Source organism: Sycon ciliatum, chromosome 5 (assembly GCF_964019385.1).
Source record: "Sycon ciliatum chromosome 5, ocSycCili1.1, whole genome shotgun sequence".
Taxonomy (NCBI): domain Eukaryota; kingdom Metazoa; phylum Porifera; class Calcarea; order Leucosolenida; family Sycettidae; genus Sycon; species Sycon ciliatum.
This window is the reverse complement of record NC_088647.1, coordinates 22,550,937-22,573,858: the sequence shown is the minus strand read 5'-3', so window position 1 is coordinate 22,573,858 and position 22,922 is coordinate 22,550,937. Positions and strand designations below refer to the sequence as shown.

Sequence of the window (22,922 nt, the reverse complement as noted above, 5' to 3'; positions counted from 1 at the left end):
ACATCACGGAACCCAGCATGGCCCAGCATACATACATGTACTATGCTGTTCCCATAGTAATCGTGACACGTGACTCAAAACTTTGTGTCGCGTCCGAGGAAGAAGATGAACATTCGAACTCAAAACAAACGCAACGAAGGCCTCTTGTCTCAAAAGTAATTAGTTGTCGTTCTCGCTCCACATATACTGGCATACACAGAGACATAGACAGCAATAGCGACAACACACAAAGTGAAGGGTAGTTGGCCGCAGCCAGATGTGAACCGGATAACGAGTGAGGTATGGAAGCAAGCAAGGACTGAGAACAGAGTGTCTCAGATAGAATAGTCGTGCCAGTGGATAGCAGAAATAGGCCATGATGCAGAACCACTTGGGACCGTCAGATTAATTTTCCTGGACCGAGCCAGCCGGGAAAAAACCCTCGCGCAGACGGACGCATTTGTGAGGGAAAAAACCGGGTGTATATCCCCAATGGCGATTAGGCATCATGTAGGCATGGCAAGCACATCACGGCAAACAGTGATAAAAAGCATTGATAATATGCACAGAAATAAAGGGTGGGAGGGCAGGGACACTGGTGAGACTCAAAACTGACTGAAGAAGTCAGGAAAAGAAGCGACAACAAAGAACACACCAGATGCCATATTTGCAACTGAAAATATTTCGCGAGAAATAATACAACTTCTCCTGGCGGCTTGCCTCAAGCGAGTCGAGATTCGTATCTTGCCTCTTGCCTTCACGAATTTTATTTTCCTCGTTGTGGAGTAGATCTACGCCTGGACAAAGGAACTGGCAAGCGAATCATTTTGGTCGCGATGAAAACTGCAAGTGCACAAGAGGATTGGCGAAGCAATTATTATTTGTGTTCGCACTTTCAGCAGAGCAGTAGCTGCTGCTGCGATAAAGTTTTACTTTCGCCATTGGTTTCAGGCAGCAGAAGGATCTGGCTGAAAGCGATGGCGATACGTCCATGACCACCACGTCCTGGGTTGATATCCAAGAAAGACCGTCCAAGGTCTAGTTTTAGCACAGAGCTGTCGTATCCAAGAAATCAAAAACGCCAACAGCAAGCTTTGGCCAAATAATATCTTCCAGGCAGTAATTTACGGGCCTAGCGCCTGCTGCCTCGTCGTCCTCCGATCCTCTGCATGGCCAGGTTTGGGGCGAAATGAACGCACGGGGCCGGGGCGTGAAGAAACATTTCAAAGGCAAAACATTCAAAAATTAGAACCAATCGTTTCCAAAGAAGCGCCGCGCGCGTGGCTACGAGAAACCCCACATGAAATCCCCAAACGAAAACGGCCATTCGGTCGGGTATTCGATGGCGAATCGAATATACACTACCTCAATCCCCGCCGATGTCTGATATTCTCCGCCTATTCCCTCAAACTTGACCAATTCGGAAAGAAATCCATCGCCATTACGATCGTTCATCCTCCACATACATTCAGAAATGCTCACGCAGCACTTCTTTTCATCGCGTGTGCGCGACGCGAAGGACTAAGCTACATGTAGCTAAAGCCAGTAAAGGGACCGTCACTTAATTTTTGCCGACTACCCGCCAAAAAAATCTTTTCGTTTCACGTGTCAGACACGTCCGCGAGCGCGTACGACTCGCGCGCGCCTGCGCTACCTTTCACGTCAGGCAATCTGTTCACGCCACATGGCTGGATAGCGTGTACATGCAAACATGATTGAAGACTTGCAAAATTTTCCAAGTCCAGGCGCTAGGCCTAGGCAGTACTCGTACATAGTAATGGCTAATGCCCAGGCAGCCGACTTTATTTTCGGAGAAACACTACTCATTAGGCCAAAACAAAAAATAGGCTTGTTTCCGGTCGGCAACCCCTCAAAAAGGAGACTCGGTCGGCCGGAATGAAACTTTTTTTGGATACTTTTTTTGGTTCCTCAATCGTTGTGGTATTGATGGACAAGAGCACCTACACATGTACATTGTACATATATCATGGCAAGGATCAATGTCAAAGTTGACTGACTCACTGTTCTTGTACAGCATGTGGTGTATTCCTGTTTTCGTACATCCTGAGAAATCAAGCAAACAGTTCGAGTCCTTCCAGCTCCGTTATTCTAGCTCGTATCGACCCCATAGGCATAGGTTTTCGAGCCGACAGCTGAGAATCTCTGCTACCTTGTAAGTTGTAGGTGTTTCGATTGTGGAATTCGGTTGAGATTTGACTGAGCTATGACTCGTTGAGTGCACTTGCACACATGGCATTGCCACCGTTTGTATACATTTGGGACCAAAAAAAAGTTTCAATCGATATAAATATTCACAACAGTAAGACTCTAGTACTCTGTGATCAATCAGAGCTGTGCTTCGAAGTAGTCACAAATGCCCCATGATCAGTCACAAAACAAAACTTGGCAACCAGTCACAGCTTCCACGGTGCCCCAAGACCAGTCACCAGAAATGACCGTAGTAAATCTGCAGGGAGTTTCATAATCTGTTCATTGCAGAGTCCACTATGCTATGATTCAAGAGGGGGGGGGGGGGGGGGGGGGGGTAGCGTTCCTGCGGATGCGGAAAACTTGGCTGGAACCCGAGTGTCACGTGAACCCTGATTTTTAAGACTTTTATTATTTGTTTTACGATGAGCCTATTATACGCGATACAGGCTCAGAACACACTTTTCGTCTAGTTGGTATATCAGGGATATAGGGTGGAGCAGCCCATCTCCCCAATTATGACACGCGAGTAATAGTGAAATACGATTGGCGTATTGTGCTGGACTGACTGCGGTAATGTAAAGCTAAAATAAAGCAGTCAGTTTGCCCTTAGCATGGCCTTGTCATGAGGGTGCCACATCCGTGGAAAGGCAACATGCCGGCTAATCTCCCTGAGAAGTTGAGTGGTTATCAGCAGGCGATGACGCTGTGTCGATGATGACCTGTTGATGCCCGACAGGAACCTTGCGAGGAGAGTCATTGGGCCTGACGGGTAGGCAAAGCCAACTTCCACATGAAGTTTGCGGATGGCCGACATGTAGACATGGACAGATCGGGGCTGAACAGTTCTGAACAACTCGGCAGCAAAACAACACATAAAGTAAAAAGTCATCACCTGGCAATGGATTTCAGTTATGCCCTTGACAGAACTGGAAGTAACGGGTATCGGCGGTAAAATATTTCCGGCTGGTGCCAGTGCTGCTAGCTGCAGCACGCAGTCCGGCAACTGAGAGTTGGCAAGACTGGCTGATCTGGCTCAGCTGCTGCTTCCAGAGCCCTCGATGGTTCAAACACCATCGGCGCAGGCCACGTTTTTCGGCACCACCGATTTGTTCGTCCACCAAAAGTCGAAACAAATGTTTCTCACTTGAACACTCCGTAGAACTGCCGCTGTTGTGCCAAGGCCCATTGGCGCATGGTGTGTATACTCCAAATCTACATGTATGATGATGGGTCACTGCTGACGTTTCTGCTCTTGGACAGTGCAACGCCGCATGAAGATATGTTGTGGCTCCACAATCGCTGAGAACGCTAGTGTGCGTCCATGGAATACTAAAACACAATAGGCGCGGCGCAGCTAACGCCCACTTGGATGAATCGGAGTGGTGGCGAGTGCATTCTCCTTCCTCGGTGAACACTGCTGGTCACCCTGTTTGATGATCCACCAAACACCATCGGTGCAGGCCGCGTTTTTTCGGAACCAGCCATTTATTCGTCCACCAACAATAGAAATGTAGTCTTACTTGAACACGCTGTAGAGCTGTCGCTGTCGTGACAAGGCCGTGTATACTCCAAATCTACATATAGGATGAAGAGTAACAGTTACTGCTGATAATGAACTTTACGCTCGTGGACAATACAACGCTGTGTGAAGTAAATTGTGGCTCCACAGTCGCTCTGAATGCTAATGTGTGTCCATGGAATACTAAAACACAATAGGCGCGGTGCAGCTAACGCCCAACGTGGATGAAACGGACAACAGCAGCGGCTAGAGCGTTCTCCTTCCTCGGTGAACACTGCTACAAGACATTATGCTTGATGATTCACCAAACATCATCGTTGGGGGCCAAGTTTTCCGGCGCCAGCGAGTTGTTCGTCCACCAACTAACTTTGATGAGTCTTTCTTCAACACTTCGTAGAGCAGCCGCGCAAGGCCTTTCCTTCGCGTTAGGGTAGCGATCCTTCCTAGATGATATCGCTATTCATTGTTACTTTTTACTACAATGACAGAGTAGTGTTTCTCCGAAAATAAAGTCAGCTGCCTGGGCATTAGGCATTACGCCATTACTAGTATTAGTACGAGTACGATGGCATGAGTACTGCCTAGGCCTAGCGGCGCCTGGACTTGGAAAAAAATTGATTTTGCAAGTCTTCAATCATGCTTTCGCGCTATCCATGATCCAGCCATGTGGCGTGAAACTGAAAGGTAGCGCACGCAGGCTAGGCGCGCGCGAGTCGTACGCGCTCGCGGACGTGTCTGACACGTGAAACGAAAAGATTTTTTTGGCGGGTAGTCGGCAAAAATTAAGTGACGGGCTTTACGCCGGCTTTAGTCCTTCGCGTGCGCGACCGACGCTTCCATGACAACTCTGGGACAGGTAACCAATCAGACTCATTCAGAGTGCGATGTCCTAGATCGATAGGACATCTCCCCGAATGGAAACTGGCGAAAGAATAAATCTGATCTCACTTCTCATTAGTGAGGTTTTGCATTCCGAAATTCGGCAAAAAGATTCGGCACGCGGGAGCGCGCGAGCTCGAAAATGCACACGAAGATTCGGCATGTTTGTTCGGAAAAAGCTCACTTTGCCGAAAATATTTTTCGGATGAATTTTCTTGTAGAAGAGCGCTAGCGCGTGATTTATTCAAAGAGGTTTCTTATCTCGGCATCGCTTCGCAGGCGTCTTGGGCGCATCAGCATCGCCAGCTACTTCCGATTGCTCTTCTCCACTGTCTGTCTACTCTCTATCGCCTGGAGTGTCCTCACCGTCATCTGTGTGGCTGAAAAGACTATGGCGATACGCATAAAATTTGACTTGGCCATGGAGTTGGTTTTTCTGAGGCGACTGAGGAGGCAGGTTTGGCCCTCGAGTCTTTGGGCGATCAAAGTTCGTTAGAATCAGCAAGAAAAGGAGCACGGGACAGGACGTTGCTGATGCTGGGGCTCACGAAATGAAAACACATCATTTTCGACTTGCAAAACAAACGTTGGTGCGAAAATTCGACATTTTGATGTTCGACAAAAAAAATAAATTAATGACCGAAGAACGCCGAACCGAAATTCGGAATGCAAAACCTCACTAACATCAGTGATCTGGCATGGCCCAGCGCCAGCGGCCGGCGGGCGCGGTGTTGGTTTACCCTGTCCCTCCAGGAAATCGCGATTCCACGGATGCAACAAATTTCGCGATTTTGGCCCAAACCCGCGATTCTCAGCAAAATCCGCGATTTCCCGCGTTTTCTGTTGTTTTCTGCACTATATCTCACATTTTTTGCACTTTTCACGCAGTTTTTTTTCATGATTCTGTAGGTTATTTGTACAGTACGACTCTCGAGTAGATATACGATGCAACAAATTTCGTGATTTGGCCCAAATCCGCAATTTTCAGCAAATAATTCCGCGAATTCCTGGCAAGTTCTGCATCATTCCGCACTTTTCGTCGCATTTTTTGTAACTTTAGGCCGCAATTTCTTGCGCAAGGTTTCGAGAGTTTTTTCCGCAAATTCCCGCAGGGACAGGTTTACCGAGTCTGCGCACAGCTAGCTGGACTGTGCATGTCTCGGAGTGAAGAGTTTTTTTGCTCATCCTTGACCAAACAGAACCAGACCAAGGTCACAGAGGACACACATTAGTTTCTCTCTTTCACTAGTTGGAATCCTGTTGAGTGCCATACTAGATAACAGCTTATTGGGTCGTGTCGGTGTTGGTACGTAACATTCACTCGAGGAGTGAAAGTCAGCGGTGACGGTGTGCGCTATCGAGTCAGGGTGATGTGGTGAGAATAACTGACTGCACCGGAAACGAAGCTGCTCTATTTCTGCAGCTATCCACGGCAAGGTACAGCCTGAGAATGCAATCTTGTAACAGTACATTCTGTTATTTTAGGAACATCATTTTCACATCGACCGTGATGTAGTCGCTGCACGCATGCAACACTAGTATGATGATACTTATTATTATGATGTGTTCAAAATACTACTTGTAGTAACCCCAGTACATGTACATTATCGTAACATGATTGTGTATTCCATGGCTGTGATTTAGTAGAAAAGGGATATGATATGAAAAGTGGATCTGGTGCATGGCTAGTACATGTACATGGTACTTAGTACAAATTATCTATCCGATTTTGTGGCAGAAGATTTTCTGCAGCGCGCAACGTGATGTAAAAGTTGAGACGGGCGAAAACGCGGTGATTGCCTGCATCATAGGCTTGGTGATAAGCTCCGTCCTTGCCCAAGGTGCGATCAAAAACTGCAAAGTCCAGGGGAGGAAAGTGGAGATTGCTTGTTGAGGGATTGAAGAAAACCGTTAGCGGCAATCATGATGTTAACGAGTCGATTATTTGCTTGTAGTTGTGTACTTCGTATACTACTACATTATGTTGATTTGAATTTTTTAAGGGAATGTACAGTTGCGCAATAGCTTCTTGTTGTCATATATTATAACAGTGGAAATTGGTCAGAGAGATGTCCTCAGTGTCCCATTTTGCCTCCAAAATCTAGATTTTACCTCTCACCCAGTCACCTGGACTACTGTGGTGTCCAACAAAGACACTGAGTGGAGCGAGTACATGTACGAGTACATTGTGTTATGGTTTTGAGAGTGTGTACTGCGTATGGTCAGTCAATTACTCGTATACCATGACTGTGCGCGGGTTGCATATTGGTGCCATAGTGTGTTTCAAGTGTCAGAAACGGTGTGTGTTCTTCATGCATGCTAGAGTGTCAGAAACGGTGTGTGTTCTTCATGCATGCTAGAGCTCCTTTCGAACGATCGGAAGCTTAGTGATACATGTAACTTCATGTTAGGATTGTCATCGGGTAGTAGGGTACCCGTGCTACCCGTAATGAGAGCGGGTAGTCGGGTACCACTTTGCGCTTGAGAACACGATTGGGTAGTTTTCACAACGGTGCATGTAAGAAGTACAGATACCTGCTTACTGTACATTTCTCTACCCAGTCTAAGAGTCGCGTGAACCGTGAATATTTTTACTATGATCTAGTGGAACTATGCTGTGCATATGTGAACAGCAGGGCTGTAGGGCACAGACTATGTTGTGATTATCACGTATGTAGCTGTGGAGAACCGGATGTGATGAATGAAATGGTGGTAGTATGGGGTACATGTGATGCAGTTATTTCGCCATGTGTGTTAGGGGGGGGGGGGGGAGGTTGTTTCCCGTCAGCATTACAATCATATACATGTTTCGTGTGACATGTGTGAAAGTGGACTTCTAGTGCTTCGTCATTCATACTTGAATTCTCATTGAACACATTACTCAATGATCAGAAGACAAGATATTCTGTTGTTGGTGGGTGCGTGTTCGTTTTATATAACTTTGTGTTTAGAACAATGCCGTTTGACTTCTGGGATGATGTTGTGCTGCCAGCATGGCATGACATAGCTCAATGCCAGATTACACATGAAGTAATCAAGAAGACTGTCATGGCAATTGATGAGCATCATCCACGTATCAGCAGAAATCCCATGCTGTGGAGACAACTGATGGCGAAGAAGCAGCAGTTCGCCAACAAAAGGAGTGCAGAAAAGGACAGGTTAGCCGGCTGTGTTGGCTGGTTGATTACCTACAAGAGAGGACCATCAGGCATCCAGAACTTCATTCAAGACATCCAGTCTTCATCTTTCCCTTCCAATGGTGTTGTTGGTGGAGTGCTGGAGAGAATTTGGCAAGCTCGTAAGAATGATCATCCTGATGAAGATGTCAAGGATCCTTGTGAGTAGCCATAAAGTCAGTTCTAACACTTGCACCCAGTTTATTTAAGCAGGAGAGTAGTGCAATGATTTCGTGGTATTTTGTATTTAAATTTCATACTTCCTACACATGGAATTGCACCACTACACTTGCTAGCTGCTCTGGCAACCTAATACTTTCCCTAAGCACTCTCAGAAGACTATCTTGTAGTCTTATGAGTGTTACTATGAGAAGAAGTATTGGAAGACAGGAACCACTGGAGCATGCGCTCTTCTATAGTTGATGGAATAATCTGAACAATCTTTACAGACAAGAAGCGGGAAATATGAAATAGTGAGCACAATAGTGCATTTGTATTGTGACCTGTATGCTGCATAAGTATCATAGCATAAGTATACCTGTTGCATACTCGTATACACCTTGTAAATGAAGATAGCACGTGCAATACTGTACATTGAAGAAATCTTTACATACATGTTATGTGTGATGTTATGCTGGTGCATGTTACAACTTTATACAAGATCATGCATTCTATTCAGTAGAGTAGAACTACAGTATATTCATAAAAAGATGGACTTCTAGCCTTTGGCAATACATGGTTAGAATTTTTTAGACTATTTTTCTGCAATCCCCTATGGAATCCTCTTCTTATTATGTTTCTGAAGTCTATTTGTCCAAAAAGCAAGCCATACCAAGAATAGGATTTCGGCCAGGTTTTGCCCCAAAAGCACTGTTTTATTTGGAAAAACCATCAAAATCCAGGCCGTTTGACACCGCCTGCAACAGTGCATTGTGCGGTTCGAACCTCAGTTCAGGTACCCTTTTTGGACCCGGTTTCAAATTTCAAATTTCGCAGCACTGCACTGTGTACTTGACAAGTACGATAATGTCACGAAAATCGCCAAATACGAGAGTTCGCCAGAGTTCGGTACCATCTATTTTATGAATGGACTGTAGAACCGGCCTGCCATCAATGGGAATGAAAAATGTAGTTGAGCCGATGTAGGATAATTACGACTCATGCATTGTACCATCGTGTTACGGGTTTTAGTCAATACATGTATGTACAAAAGTACTGAAATGAACATGATTGCACTCACTATAGTGTAATTGTGCTATGTAAGTTTAATAACGAGACGTGTAGATCTTTACTTGATCAACTGATGCCAAGTATTCTTTGGTGCAAAGATCCATCAATCTTTGTTGCGCTAAATAGACTTTAGACTAAAACTGAGCATGTATGTCACATATGCTGTATCCAGTCGAATTATCAAGCAATGCCTTTGGAATACTCAAGGCTACCCGAAAATTATAAATTATTATTTGAACTAAAGAAAAAAGGACCATAAAACTACAAGTTACGCTATAATGTCCACTAACACCACCAGTTACACCAGTTACAGTTCCCCTCCTCATGTTATTTCTATAACTTAGAACCTTCCAAGTTGGAAGGCTGTTGGAGTGCGCATCCAAGATGTGCTGGAGCTGTTAGCCAGTTAGTTGTAGGAAGTCAGTCGATCAGTGTCGTGCAATGTTATAGCATGAGCTGATTGTTTAGTATCTGGTGGTGTTAGTGGACATTACAACATAACTTGTAGTTTCTTGGTCCTTTTTTCTTTATTATAAATTTATCCTTGGCTCTCCATCCGAGTCCATTATTATTTGAGTGCACATTTTGCCTCAGTTGAAATGTAGTCTAAGAATATACTTCCTCCGCACCACCGAAATGTGCACTTATTCCTGTAGCTATGCATAAGACGTTACTTCAGTAACGTCTGGCGCTAGCCTGGGTCCACACAGCTTTAATTTGGTGTTTGTGTCACGCCTGGAGCTACCGTATCTGTCCAGTATCTGTGATTTGGTGTTTGTTTGTTTGTGTGTGTGTTTGTGTCACGCCTGGAGCTACCGTATCTGTCCTGTATCTGTGATTTGGTGTTTGTTTGTTTGTTTGTGTGTTTGTGTCACGCCTGGAGCTACCGTATCTGTCCCGTATCTGTCCCGTATCTGTGACTACAAAGGTTCTACAGGATTGTACATAACAGCAATTTCATGTCTGGCGCTAGCTCTGTGGCAGACGGACCTCCGACTGGCGCTATCCCGTACTTGTCCCTATTACCGTAAATACACAAAGCGACAGAGCTAGCGCCAGACATCGATACGGTGTTGTACGGTAGAAGCATGTCGTATAGCATGTCGTACAACAGTACGATGAAATTGTCGGAGCAACCAACGACCACTTAATATATCAGTAGCGAGTGCTATCACGAGCATTATCGAAAGCATAGACAGGATGCGTGTTACAGGAGACCCAAGTTGCTGAAGACCAGTAGTCATTGCTGATAACGCGCAGAAAAACTAAATCTGCAGCCTCTTTTGCCGTCGGACAGGATGCGTATTACAGGAGACTGTAAAGTTATGTAATGTGCTCCACAGGCAACCATACATTCGGCCGCCAGCAACAGTTAATAGCACAAGAAGGTAAGGACAATACTCATAAAAAGGACACACTTTAGGCTCATTACAAACATCTTGAGAGTTTTTGTCTTCACAAGTATACTTTCAAGCCTTCTCGTCAGGTGAAATACAGGCAAGGGAAAAGGAACAGGAACAGTGGATTAAATACAGTAAGAAGGTGGTAAACAGCGCAAAAAAAGAAGGTAGCTAAAGTAAACAGCGAAAATTGCAATAATGACACAAAGGTGCAAATGCGAGAAAACTCAATAAGCGCGACATGTAGTGCGACAACAAGAGACAACCACTGGACATACATGTAACTAACGAGGTTTTGACGACCTACCTAACAGCCTAAGTGTGAATTTGATTTGTTTCTGCTTGCAAAGGTTGGGTTTCTTTGTGTGGATGTATACAGCTTCCAAAACATTCAGCAATCTAGCACTGCGTACACGTGACACAATCGAAAAACAATCATCTGAATACACAGCACGACAATCAGGATGCTCAAACAAATGACTAGCAATGGACGACTCATACTTATCAGAACTAACATCAGAAAAATCAGCATGTGCGGTGGACACATCCGATATAACATGGCTAGTCGAGTGGACCCTAGCCGTTGCCTCTGTGTGTGCTTTAGTCGCTGCCATCGCCGTCGTTGCCGATCTTGTAATTCTTCCGGTTGATGCGGTTCCTGTCACTGCCACGCCAGTAGGTGTCTTGTCCGGTTGTTTTTCTGGTGGTCTAGTTAATTGTGAGGTGACGTTGCTTGGTGTTGATGCCGCTGCGTTGGACCATCTTGTACCAGGATGATTCTTTGCTGGACGTCCCCTCCGTGGTCGAGTGGATCGTGCGTGTTGTGGAATAAGGTGTAGCGGTGCGTGTTGTCGGATGCGTGCGTCCAGATGTTGAAGAGTCCTACCTACATATCGGCTCTCACATTGCCGACACTCGAAGTGATAAATCAACTTGGATAATTGGCCTGTAGGTAGGACGTCCTTCCTCACCGTGAACGCACGCACCGTGGAGTAGATGAAGCGAATATGAACATTATGGTAATTGGACTCCACGGCAGACTTAACCCGACGCTGAACCATATGTGATACTGACTCGCCCTTCCACGGTAAACATAGGTATACTGGATTAGTGGAAACTTCAGCATTCTTCTTTGGACTGGTCTCAGTTACATACTTCACAATAACAGACTCGGGGTATCCATTGAGACGAAACAGCGCACGTAACTTCTCCAACTCCTGCTCCAACCTTGAAGACGAACAAAGGCGACGTGCACGATCCACCAAATTACGCAACAAATTGATCTTATACAGTGTCGCGCAAAACGAATCCCGAACAATGTACAAGCCAGTGAACGTAGGCTTGCGATAGACCGACGTGACAACACCACCATCAATTGACTTCTCAACGAGCACATCAAGAAAAGGTAGACGATGTTTGTAATGAGCCTGAAGTGTGTCCTTTTTATGAGTATTATCGCATTTTTGTCTCAGAGGAAGAAGGTAAGGACATTTTGTATTATTGTTTCGCGATATCGTATTTTATGGAATATAATTTTACCTCATTGGCTCAACAGGTCAACGTAAAAAGGCCAGAAAATCCGTTTATAATGAGTATTAATGAGATAAAAAGGAAAAGAAGGAGCAAGCCAAAAGCGGATGAAGTGAGAGAAAAATAACAATCCGCAATAAATTCTGCAAATTGTTTTGCCTAACTCATATTCAAACTGATTGAAACGTTTTTGCAATACAATGATGTAGCCAATCAACGGAAAAAAACATTTCCATCAGTTCTAGTAACATGTACGATGAGCTAGGCAAAAAAGCATAGTGTAGGGCCCTGAGCTTCCAAGCTCTCTCGTTTTTTAAGAGCCTGTGAGCAATCATTCCTTGACATTGGCTTAACAGTACGTCAAAAATCGGATCCAAGTATCTAGAAAGGGAAAAGACATCTTTCATAGCCGACGTTTGATGGTGACTCAAGCTAATGGGGACTCAAACCCTCTCCAATATAATCAACATCGAGTGACACAGACGCACACAAAAGAAAATGAGTCATACGATGTGTGAAAGTTTCAACTTCCGTGCTTCCGTGCGTTGAACGCAAAACCAGTTTGCGCAGCTAGTGCACGCATGCCCGGCATGTGGGCTCGTGCATGGAAAACCTGTACGCATTGCTGCGATCGCGAGGTCCTGTACGCACTAGCTGCTATCCGCGGAAGCCGGCGCTGTACTAGCCTGCAGCATGCAGTGTCAAATCGGAATGCTTTTTGTTTCAAGCTCCTGCTCTGTAAGTCGTCTATCTCCTGCCAAAGTCAGAACAAGTGAAATACTAGTAGCTAACATTATGTCATTGTTCCTGGACATGTAAAGCGGAAGGACTAGAAATGAATCTTGACTACTGCTCAGAGCACTCTATACATGACATGCAGAGTTCGAGTACCAATCATCATGATCTTTGCTTTTAAACATGAAACTCTGAGTTGACATGTATTTTTGTTCCACTGGATTCCAGCTGAAAGACTATGGAGAGGCTGGTTCGGGAAAAGTGCTGTGCTGGTCATTGTGATGTGACAACAATGTTTGAAATTTGATGTTGTGCCCGCAGTCAATTTGTGATTCCTCTTACGCCATACGAGAGAAGAAAAGCCTTCAGACTACTCTTGCTAGGTAGATCATGTCTCTCAAGTGTATACCGATCCCGCCAGCAATGGGCATGTGGCCGGTTTCGAAGGAAAAATTACATAATTATACTACGCAAAAATAAGCACACTTTGCTTTGGGGTGGCGGAAGTATGAAGATGACATTCAGACAAAGACAAATAATAAACTTACAAAAACACGGCGAAATGGACATGCAATCTCAAACCTGAAATCTGGGAAAGCGCCAGGTCTAGAGGGTATCACGAACAATATGATAAAGAAGCTAGCTCCTGCGATTTCTTTTCCACTTAGCCGCCTATTTAACCTCTCCTTTACCACAGGCAAGTTCCGTACTGACTGGAAACTGGCTAAAATTGTGCCTATTTACAAGTGCAAAGGCAGCAAATCTCAAGCTCGTAACTATCGCCCAATTTACCTCCTGTCCTGTATTTCCAAACTTTGCGAACAGCTCTTCTTCAATCAATTATATAATCATATTTCTCGTGCTCTGGATCCCGCGCAATCTGGGTTTCGTCGTGGTGACTCGACCGCTCTACAGCTCACCAAGCTGATCCAAAACATTGCAGACCATCGTCATATGGGGCGGAAAGTTGCCATGTGCTTTTTCGACCTCGAGAAAGCTTTCGACACCGTGTGGCACCGTGCATTACTTGCTAAACTTTCCAAAGTTTTCGGTGTGTGTGACTCAGCGCTGGAGTGGATTGCAGACTACCTATCCGACAGAACGCAAGTTGTCTTTGTAGGTGGACTTCTCTCAGATGCTTCACCTGTTCTGTCCGGAGTGCCCCAGGGATCCATCCTAGGGCCCCTCCTTTTCCTAGTGTATATTAATGATCTTCCCAGTCATGTTGAAGGTGTGTCCTTATTTGCTGACGATACTGCACTGCTGCGGTTCAATGAGTGTCTAGACAGGCTGCGCGACAGTCTCCAGCGCGGTATCAACGAAGTCCATCAGTGGATGACTACCTGGAGACTAAGACCTAATATCGCCAAGACTGAGATATTATTCCTGCCGAACTCAGAGCCAACCCATGCATTCACTCTTCCCGGATCCCTCACAGACCTCACAGTGGTAAAACAACACAAGCATCTTGGTTTGGTCATTGACTCAGACTTATCGTTTAGTAGACATGTCGACTATATCTGTAGCAAAGTCAGTAAAGCTGTTGGCTACCTCGTGTCTCACTGCTCCCACCTACCGCTTGAATGCATTCGCCTTTTGTATCATTGCTATATTCTCCCCATTTTTCTCTATTGCTCAACCGCCTGGTCATCCCTACTAAGTAAATCGTTAATGAGTACCCTGGAAGTCCACAATAGGAGGATACTCAAAGTCCTTTTCCGCAAACCATCATACTTTCCTTCTGCCGAGCTGTATGATATGTTTAACACCTTCCCCATCTCTAGTCAAGCGGATCGAAAACTGTGTATTGTTGTTCATTCTATTCGTCTTGACAATGCGTAAATATAACTGGTTTCTTCCCACTCGTCCTACGCGCAATCCCTGCACTTTACCTAAAGCCCGAACCTCAGCTTATACCAGATCTCCGTTTTTCGCTGCCTATTCTCTCTGGCTGGCCCTGCCTCTATCAGTAAAATCGTCTTGTACGCTGAAGGATTTCAAGGCCAACATGAAGCTCGTGTTCTAATAACTGCTAATTCTTCATCCAGATTTGTTTCTCTTTGCCTCCATGATCCAGTAATGTGTAATATTTATTTATTTTTGCTTTGTTTTTGTTTACTGCCATGGCTGGCTACCGCCCCCCTCCCTCCATATTGGCCTATATTCTCTGGCCACGGGAAGGTGAAATAAATAAATAAATATGTGAGAGTGGTCTTTAAACTGCTCACTTTTCACCACTGAGACTGCATCCATGATCCTTTATAGCAAGCAACTATCATAAGGGTTTTGACGATCTTCTACCCATTTGCGACCACACCAGTCACAGAACCAACAGTTTGGTGAGAGAGAATGCATTTCAAGTGACTTGGAGGAAACGACTGGACAAATGACACTAAGTCAAGACAGGACAAAGGAATATAATTATTGTTGAGGCGCGAGGGAATCGTGCGGAGGCGGAAGCGAAAGAAGTGCAAATTGTGCTACGAACAGTCCCAAACGGGAAGTGATGCTAAGACGGTAGGCGGCCAAACACTAAGCCGTCCCAACTGGGAAAAGTACGGAAGTTGTGCACACTGGCGGACAGAAGATGGTGCAACAGCATGTACAACTTGAAGGTGTGAAAAACGCATGTTGAGCAAAAGACGGTGCTGCAGCATGTACAGCTGTGCAGCAGCATGTACAACAGTGCAGCAGCATGTGCAATGGAGTGACACAAGTGCAGCAGCATGTACAACATGCCTGTACGCATGCAACATAATATTATTCTTTCCTAGTGTGCAGGTCAAATGCAGTCTTTGTTATGGTAATACAGTGTATGTACAGCCTGTGTTTTTTTGTTTTTTTTTTGTTTTTTTACTATTATTCACAAACCCAACTCGTAAAATAGATAATTATGTGGACAAAAACAAACAGCTATTGTGTGTGGATATGGGTATACGTATAGCTCATGGCATTCCATGCTCTGATCAATTGACACCAGTTGTTCCACACCAGCAACCATATAGCCCAACTCAACCTCTTGTGCTCAGTTGTGCCTTGCTATGCTTGTGCAGTCCACACCACGTGCACACACACACGGTGACACTGCATGCACACACAAAACACACCATGCACCTTTTTGTGCTTGTGAGGAAATATGTTAAAATTCGTTGCTGTCCACACCATGTGCACACACACAGAGTGACACTGCATGCTCACACACACCCCGTGCACACACACACACACCACATGCACCTTTTTGCCCTTTTGAGTTTTGACGCCCATCACCAAGGCGATGATAGCGATGCTACAGCAGAAGCCATAGCAACTTGTGCTGGGATTGCACCATTCAACAGCTTACAAGGCTGAAGAATTGACCGCCACTATTCTGAGCCTGGTCTACACCACACAGCTATTTGAAGAGGCCTTTTCTGGCAACGGAATCACTACTTTTTCGTTTTCATTTTTTCCAGCACACGCACATCACACCACATACTCCGCCATCTACTGGCTGTTGGGAACCACCGAGGATTTTTCATACCACTTGTGTGCACACACACACACACACACACACACACACACACACACACACACACACACACACACACACACACACACACACACACAAGGTATGCGCTAAGGATTTAAATGTTTTCTGACACAATGTCCTGCCAGTTGCAAAAATGGCCGGACATGTCCGGACATGCAAATTTTCACATCAAATCACACAATGTTCAGTGTAGAATTAATACCACCGAAATGTTATCACGGCGAAGGAGTGAGAAACATTCTTGCTGCTGCGAATTTTATCAACAAAACTGGAATACATCTTACACTTCAAATTTTCGACAACGCTACGATCTGAGGGACTGCGCTCATAGCTCAGCCAAACAGAAGTTGAAAGCATCCGGAAACTGACCGTACACGGTCGGAAATTGTCCAATGTCCAACCGTTATTTCGCGCCCTGCACACACACACACACACACACACACACACACACACACACACACACACACACACACACACACACACACACTATTGGTCCAGGCATAATGGTTAGAACAATGCGTCCTGTTTTTCTTGTGTAATATTCGCTGTCTGTAGATTTCTTCACAACGGTTGTCAAGAGCAACTTACCACAGATCATTGCCAACCTAGCGACTGTACCAGATATAGTGCTCACTGAAGTATTTGGAGATTCCATCCTGGATGAAGAGTGTATCAGCACTTATCGAACAGCATGTGAGGTGGCCGGTCATGTGCGTTATCTTCCAATTTGCTGTCAAGCAGCAATCGGGGCGTCTTTGCTGTACCCAGTGCACAGCTTTCTGTTTCTCTTTTATTCCTTGCACCACCCTGAGCTCACTCAACGACTGGATAAAGACTTCCGGATCAAGATCGACCATGAGGCAGGATGTGATGGGAGTAGTCTTGTCCAACTGTTGAATTTGGCTATTGATTCACAGAGAGAGGGTAAGTGACAATTTGAGGACTGCGATGACGATAAAGAATGACCATGATAATGAATGCTAGTCATTGGATGATGCTGTTCTTTGTCTTAGTGTGCATACCAGCTGAAGTTTGTATGAAATTACGGTTGTCTTATACTAGCAGAAATGTTAATGATATTTTCTGCTCTTAAAACCGTGCCTTTCCCGGTGACTTGACTTGACACTTGACTGACTTACGACCACCATCCAGATCACACAAGAAGTTCATCAAAACTTCAAAGTCGGCGGGAAAGCTTGAGCTTCAATGTTGGGAGCAACTCACCGTTCTGATGAAATTAATTATCGCCCATTTGGCAGAGACTATTTGATAGCATAGTAAAGTAGCCTAAAAACTAGCCTGTTGTGTTTGTGGAAATCACCAGCATATTGTTTAGTAATGTCGAAATGTGAATTTCCTAAACGTTATGTACTATCAATCCAATCAAGACTCGCAGAGAATTCTTTTGTGATTCTTGTGATCTCATTTTCATATGCAGGAGGTACCGCAATATCAATGGGGAGCGATGAAGGTGTGATTGCAGTGCGAGAAGGACCGGGTAATACAGCTGAATTCATGACCCTTTTTAGGGAAATGCATGCAAAGTTTGTCAGCATGAGCCTTAAGCAAGTAATCCAGCGCAAGCTTTACAGTGTCCTGCGCATTAAGATCACCTTTCTTAGCGCGACCGGCAAAACTGAGCGTGCACAGAGTTAACGAGGAAAATCTCAGCCTGACAATAAATCCCACTGCAAATTGGAGCGCCGTGGAAATCAGTGCCCGCAAAGTCAGCGCACAACACCCCAGCGAGACAAAAAAGCGCACGATTAAGTTAGTACAACCTGATTCTGCAGTGATCATTGTTATTTATGTGTCACACTCAGGGGCATCATACACTTTAGGACCGGTAAGACCACGGTCGTACCACTTTTCATACGACGTGGTCTGCCCAATTCATCCAAAAAGCAGTGAAAATTTCATAGTATTATGCACTTCTACATACACTTGTGCATACACTGTGCACATAACTCACGGAGTTGACTGGAAGTAGACCAGGGTATGCATATGTGCCCTTTATTGGTACTGTTCTGTCTGGACCCACGGTTGTTGCCAGTAGACTAGTATACCGAGTACTAGGCAGTTGTATTTAGTGCTGGGTGCTATGTGCTATGTAGTTACATTGACTGTTGCTGGAGTGTCCAAGTAAACATGGTAGTCTAGATGTACATGTATGTCTTCAGCTCACACACACACACACACACACACACACACACACACACACACACACACACACACACACACACACACACACACACACACACACACACACACACACACACACACACACACACACACAGTCACAAAGACAGTATACTATGCAACGAACACCTAGCCTACAGGATACCAGTTAATCAGCTATGGTAGATGTATGAGATGTTGACATGTCATGTCGGCATGGAGACGGCCTTTCCACGGTAACTGGAGCCGCGAAAGAACTGTCTACTTGGCTTACTTAGCTTTCTGTTGTGGTGATTCAATGGCAGTATGAAAGGGAGGAATGCCCCACATAATCAAATTATCGACCTGAGAAATGTCGCAGAGCATGTGATTTCAGCAGACGTGTCACATGATTGGCTGGTACTGGTTTGAACAGTGCTAGGATAAGAAGTGCTATGGAAATGTTTTGCACTGACACGCAGTGCATGACCACAGATACCAGGCATGCGGATAATGGGGTGCAACTTCAAGAGATTCTGTACCATCCTCTCTATACCATCCTCTTCTAAGGTTAAAGTTGCTCAAATGCACAGCAGCCAGGTACATGCCACTGAAATGCTCATGCTCAAAGGGTCCTGCTAAACTGTTCATGTTGAAGTTCTGGTGCTGAAATGGGATTAATCCGGGTGTTCTAGGCTAGCTAGACCCAATTCATCCTGAACTTATCCTTCCCATTTTCTTCAATAACTTCTTCCTCATATCTACATCACTTGTATTGTGCTTTGTTCTGGTGTATGTGTATATATTGTGCAGCTGATAATGGCCAGTACGCAGCAGCACTAAGTGAGCTGATCAAGGAAGGTGTCCAGCTGATACCGTACGGGCGCCTGATAATGTGCGGGCCGGGCCGCACAGGCAAGAGCAGCTTCCTGCGATCCCTCCTGCGTCAAGCATTCATGTCAAAGGTCGATAGTACCATCGGTGTGGAGCTGGAGAAGGTGATATGCACGATCGAGAAGCAAGGGTTAACGTATGTATGGAAGCAAGCTGAAGATTCTTACCAGCAGCAGTTGGCCCTGACGCACAGAGCTGTTGGACAAGAGCAAAGGAAGAAAGAGATAGTAGCAGCACTGAGACAACAAGGTGTGGAGATCCCAAAGAACACCAGGTCCACATCCTCCATGCCATCAACACCCATGACATCACCATCCGCTGTGATTGAGACTGAGCAAGCAGATGCAGCCAGTGTGTGTGAATCTGCTGTCAGCCAACAGGATGAAGCCACCCACAACGGGTACTCTGGTCAATCAGCTACCAGTTCATCTGACACCATGGTCTCTCAGAATGTTTCCACTGCATCCAAGCCGGAGGAGGTCTCAACCATGAGTGTAGAACAGGTAGCAACAGCAGAGCAAGATGTGCAGCAGCTACAGACGGAGATCAACTCAGCAACGCAGAAGTTTGAAGGCTTCATTGAAGATCTGAAGAAGGGCAAAAGTGAAGTTTTCACTGCAGAGCATCTGAAAAACTTGACATTCATGGACGTCTGGGACTTTGCGGGTCAGAAGCTGTTTGCAGCGATCCAACACATGGTCCTGGCTTGTGACCGATGTGCGTATGCTGTTGTGTTCGATGCGTCAAAGAAGCTCCAGGACAGAGCAAAGCCGACGTTTGGTGTGGACGGTGAGGAACTGCCGCTTTCCAACAACCTGGAGCAGACCAACTTTGATGTGATGGAGACATGGTTCAACGCTATCCACGAGGTAATTGGAGACAGTGACAAGGTGCCCGTGTTCGCCATTGGCACACACGTGGACAAGTTACCAAAGAAGCCAGAAGCAAGGAAGAAGGCAACTGAAGAGATAAAGAAGTACATATTGGCCAATTCAGAGGGCAAGGCCTACGCCAACAACATCGACAAGGTGGTTTTTGTGGACAACACACGAGCTGGCAAGGATCCAGAAGACCCAGCAGTTGTTCAGCTACGGCAAGACATCGTCCAACAGCTGCAGCATCAGTTCAATGTTCCAATACCAATCCGCTGGCTTCCTGTGACCATCTCCATTGGGCACATTGCAAAATCGTTTGAACGACCATGGTTGTCGGTTGAAGAGCTACGTCGCTTGGCCATTGCTGTTGGTAGTATCTCCAGTGATGATCCTGAGTCCGATTTCCAGGAGATGGTGAAGTTCCACCATGGTCTTGGTCATTTGCTTCACTTTGTTCACAATGCCCGTCTTCGTGATCGTGTGATCATTGACATCCACTGGGTTCTGAAGACCATGTCACTGCTCTTTTGTCCTGAACCAAAGGATATGCAGAGCAAGCGTCTTCGTCCACAGTACGACTTGCTGACTCAGGATGGCATTCTCCTTGAAAGTCTTGCCATGCACCGCTGGTCACAGCACAATCGAATGACATCGCGCTACACAGCCACAGAAGAACAGCGTGATTTTCTGTTCGAGATGGGTGAGCACTTTGCCCTGTTCTACAACACCAAGACATCTGTGAGCGTGCCTGGTCAGAGAAAGGAGGTGACAACTCGCAAGTTCTTTGTACCAGCACTTGTGGAGCGAGTTGCACGTCTTCAAGATGAATTGAGCAAAGGCAAGCCAAGTTCAGCTATGTACCTTTACAGTGGTGCAGATCGTTACTTTCCACAAACCCTGTTCTGGTGTGGTGTTGTGAGGTGTATGCAACGCTACAGTCCAAAGGTGGATCCAATTCTCTATCACACATCGGCACGTATTCTGGTGAAGGATCGCTTCTGGCTGGTCATGCAGTATTTCCAGCATGGCATTCGCCTGTCACTGGAGATTCCTGTCGCAGCTGGCACGGCTAAGTCTTCTTCTACCGATGCTGCCACTCGCATGGACAAGTCAATTGGCTCTCCTGGTGTTGGTACCGCAGCAAACGAGGATGATTCCGCTGCAGTCAAGCTTTGTCATGAGCTTCTACCATACCTGGAGTCGGAGCTTGACAATCTGAAGGCATTCTCCCTGACTCATGTGAAGTTTAGCAGAGCTGTTCGCTGTCCATGCTCGTTCAGCCGAGATGCGTGTCGCAAGCACAAGAAGAAGGGTTGTGCAGAGATTGGCTGTCAGCACTTTGCTCCACTGGTGGAGGGATTACGTCCACGTTGTACCATCGGAGGACGTCCAGAAGTGGATATCACTGATGTACGCCAATACTGGCCATGCTTTGCCAAAGATACACAGGTAAAAACTAAAAAGAGGTCATATTCAGTTTTCCTCAATATATTTTCCCCGTGCTTTGCGTTTACAGCCCGCCCGAGAGTATGTATATGTACAAGGCCAGTACATGTCAGAATGGTGCAGCTGTTAGGGCTCTGAGGCCAGTACATGTCAGAATGGTGCAGCTGTTAGGGCTGTGAAGGCAATCTCTTTTTCGGTAAATCAGTTTTCCAGATCCAAAAATGCAGTTCTCACACTGTGTGGCATGGAATTGTTGAATTTTAGTTCTCAGTTTATTTTAGGTAACAATTGCCTTTACTGAAGTTACTGAAAATAAATCTGCTCCTAAATTTTCCCTTTTCACAGTAGTGCTTGATACCCGGAATGAGTACAAGTATATTTTGCTGCACTTGCAAGACAATAGCAATAGAAACATAAGGAGTTGATGTGGACAAATGCAATAGGACTTGAAAATCCTATACCGCAGTCAGGCCAGGGTCATGACAGTGCTGAATTTACAATCCAATTGTATCTAGTTTTGTATGGATCCATGCACGTTTGAGTTGTTTCCTTCTCCGTAGGGTGACAAATCTACCCATAGTAACTGGACTGCTCCCAACCCCCCAGTAGTGGGGACCAACTTCTGGCACTGAGTCCAATTCAGTACACCTGCACTTGACACAATGAGAGCCTACCTGCCAGATATGTATTTTGCTATGGCCGGAGTGGATCCCCTGAAGTCGTTATCTGGTTATCTGTTGAGTTCTGACTTCATCATTTTTACTCCCGGCACAAGTCTACAGTAAAGGGATGGGGGATTGGCTGGTGTAAATCATTTTCTTTGTCTGCATACCACATTACTGTGTTTCATTGATTCTCTCCAGACCCCAGAGCTTGCTGATACTGAGAAGCCAATGCCGGCAATGCCAATGACAGTTGTGGAGCCCGCAGTCAAGGACAGTGGTGAGATGATTTCAGTAAAGTGTTCAGTTTAAAATATACCCTGGAAAGTACAGTGCTGCTCAATGAAATCCAATCATGTGAATCAAGTACATGCTGGGAGTTGTGCAATCCTAGACCTGCAAACCGTGACTGGTTTGTGACCTAGTGCAGTGCACTGACTACTTACTTGACTCACTCGATCAGATTTCACTGAGCATTCACTGTGGAATACGGGAATGCAGGCTGGAAAACGAGACATGAGAAGCTAGTTTAACCTGCCCATCCCTGGTAACTAGAGTGTAGGACACACTGGAATTGACCATAATGTCGGGTTCGAAGGCTGGATATAAGATTGGGATCATTCCTATAGAAACTTCTATTCAAGTCAGGTCGGTATTCAAACCAGTTATTTCAAATGTATGTCCTCAATAAAACCATTCT

General features: G+C 45.5%; 1 protein-coding gene across 2 annotated transcripts in view; it reads left to right on the top strand.

Moving 5' to 3' along the window:
* The window catches only part of LOC135818069 (uncharacterized), a 159,346-nt gene that overhangs the window by 67,046 nt on the left and 69,378 nt on the right, over positions 1-22,922 (top strand). For both annotated transcript variants that reach the window (XM_065331387.1, XM_065331388.1), the window contains exons 2-5: positions 16,744-17,112; positions 17,627-17,686; positions 19,159-21,563; positions 22,424-22,502. In XM_065331387.1, the coding sequence (XP_065187459.1) occupies positions 16,744-17,112; positions 17,627-17,686; positions 19,159-21,563; positions 22,424-22,502 (2,913 nt within the window). The remainder of the gene's footprint in view (positions 1-16,743; positions 17,113-17,626; positions 17,687-19,158; positions 21,564-22,423; positions 22,503-22,922) is intronic.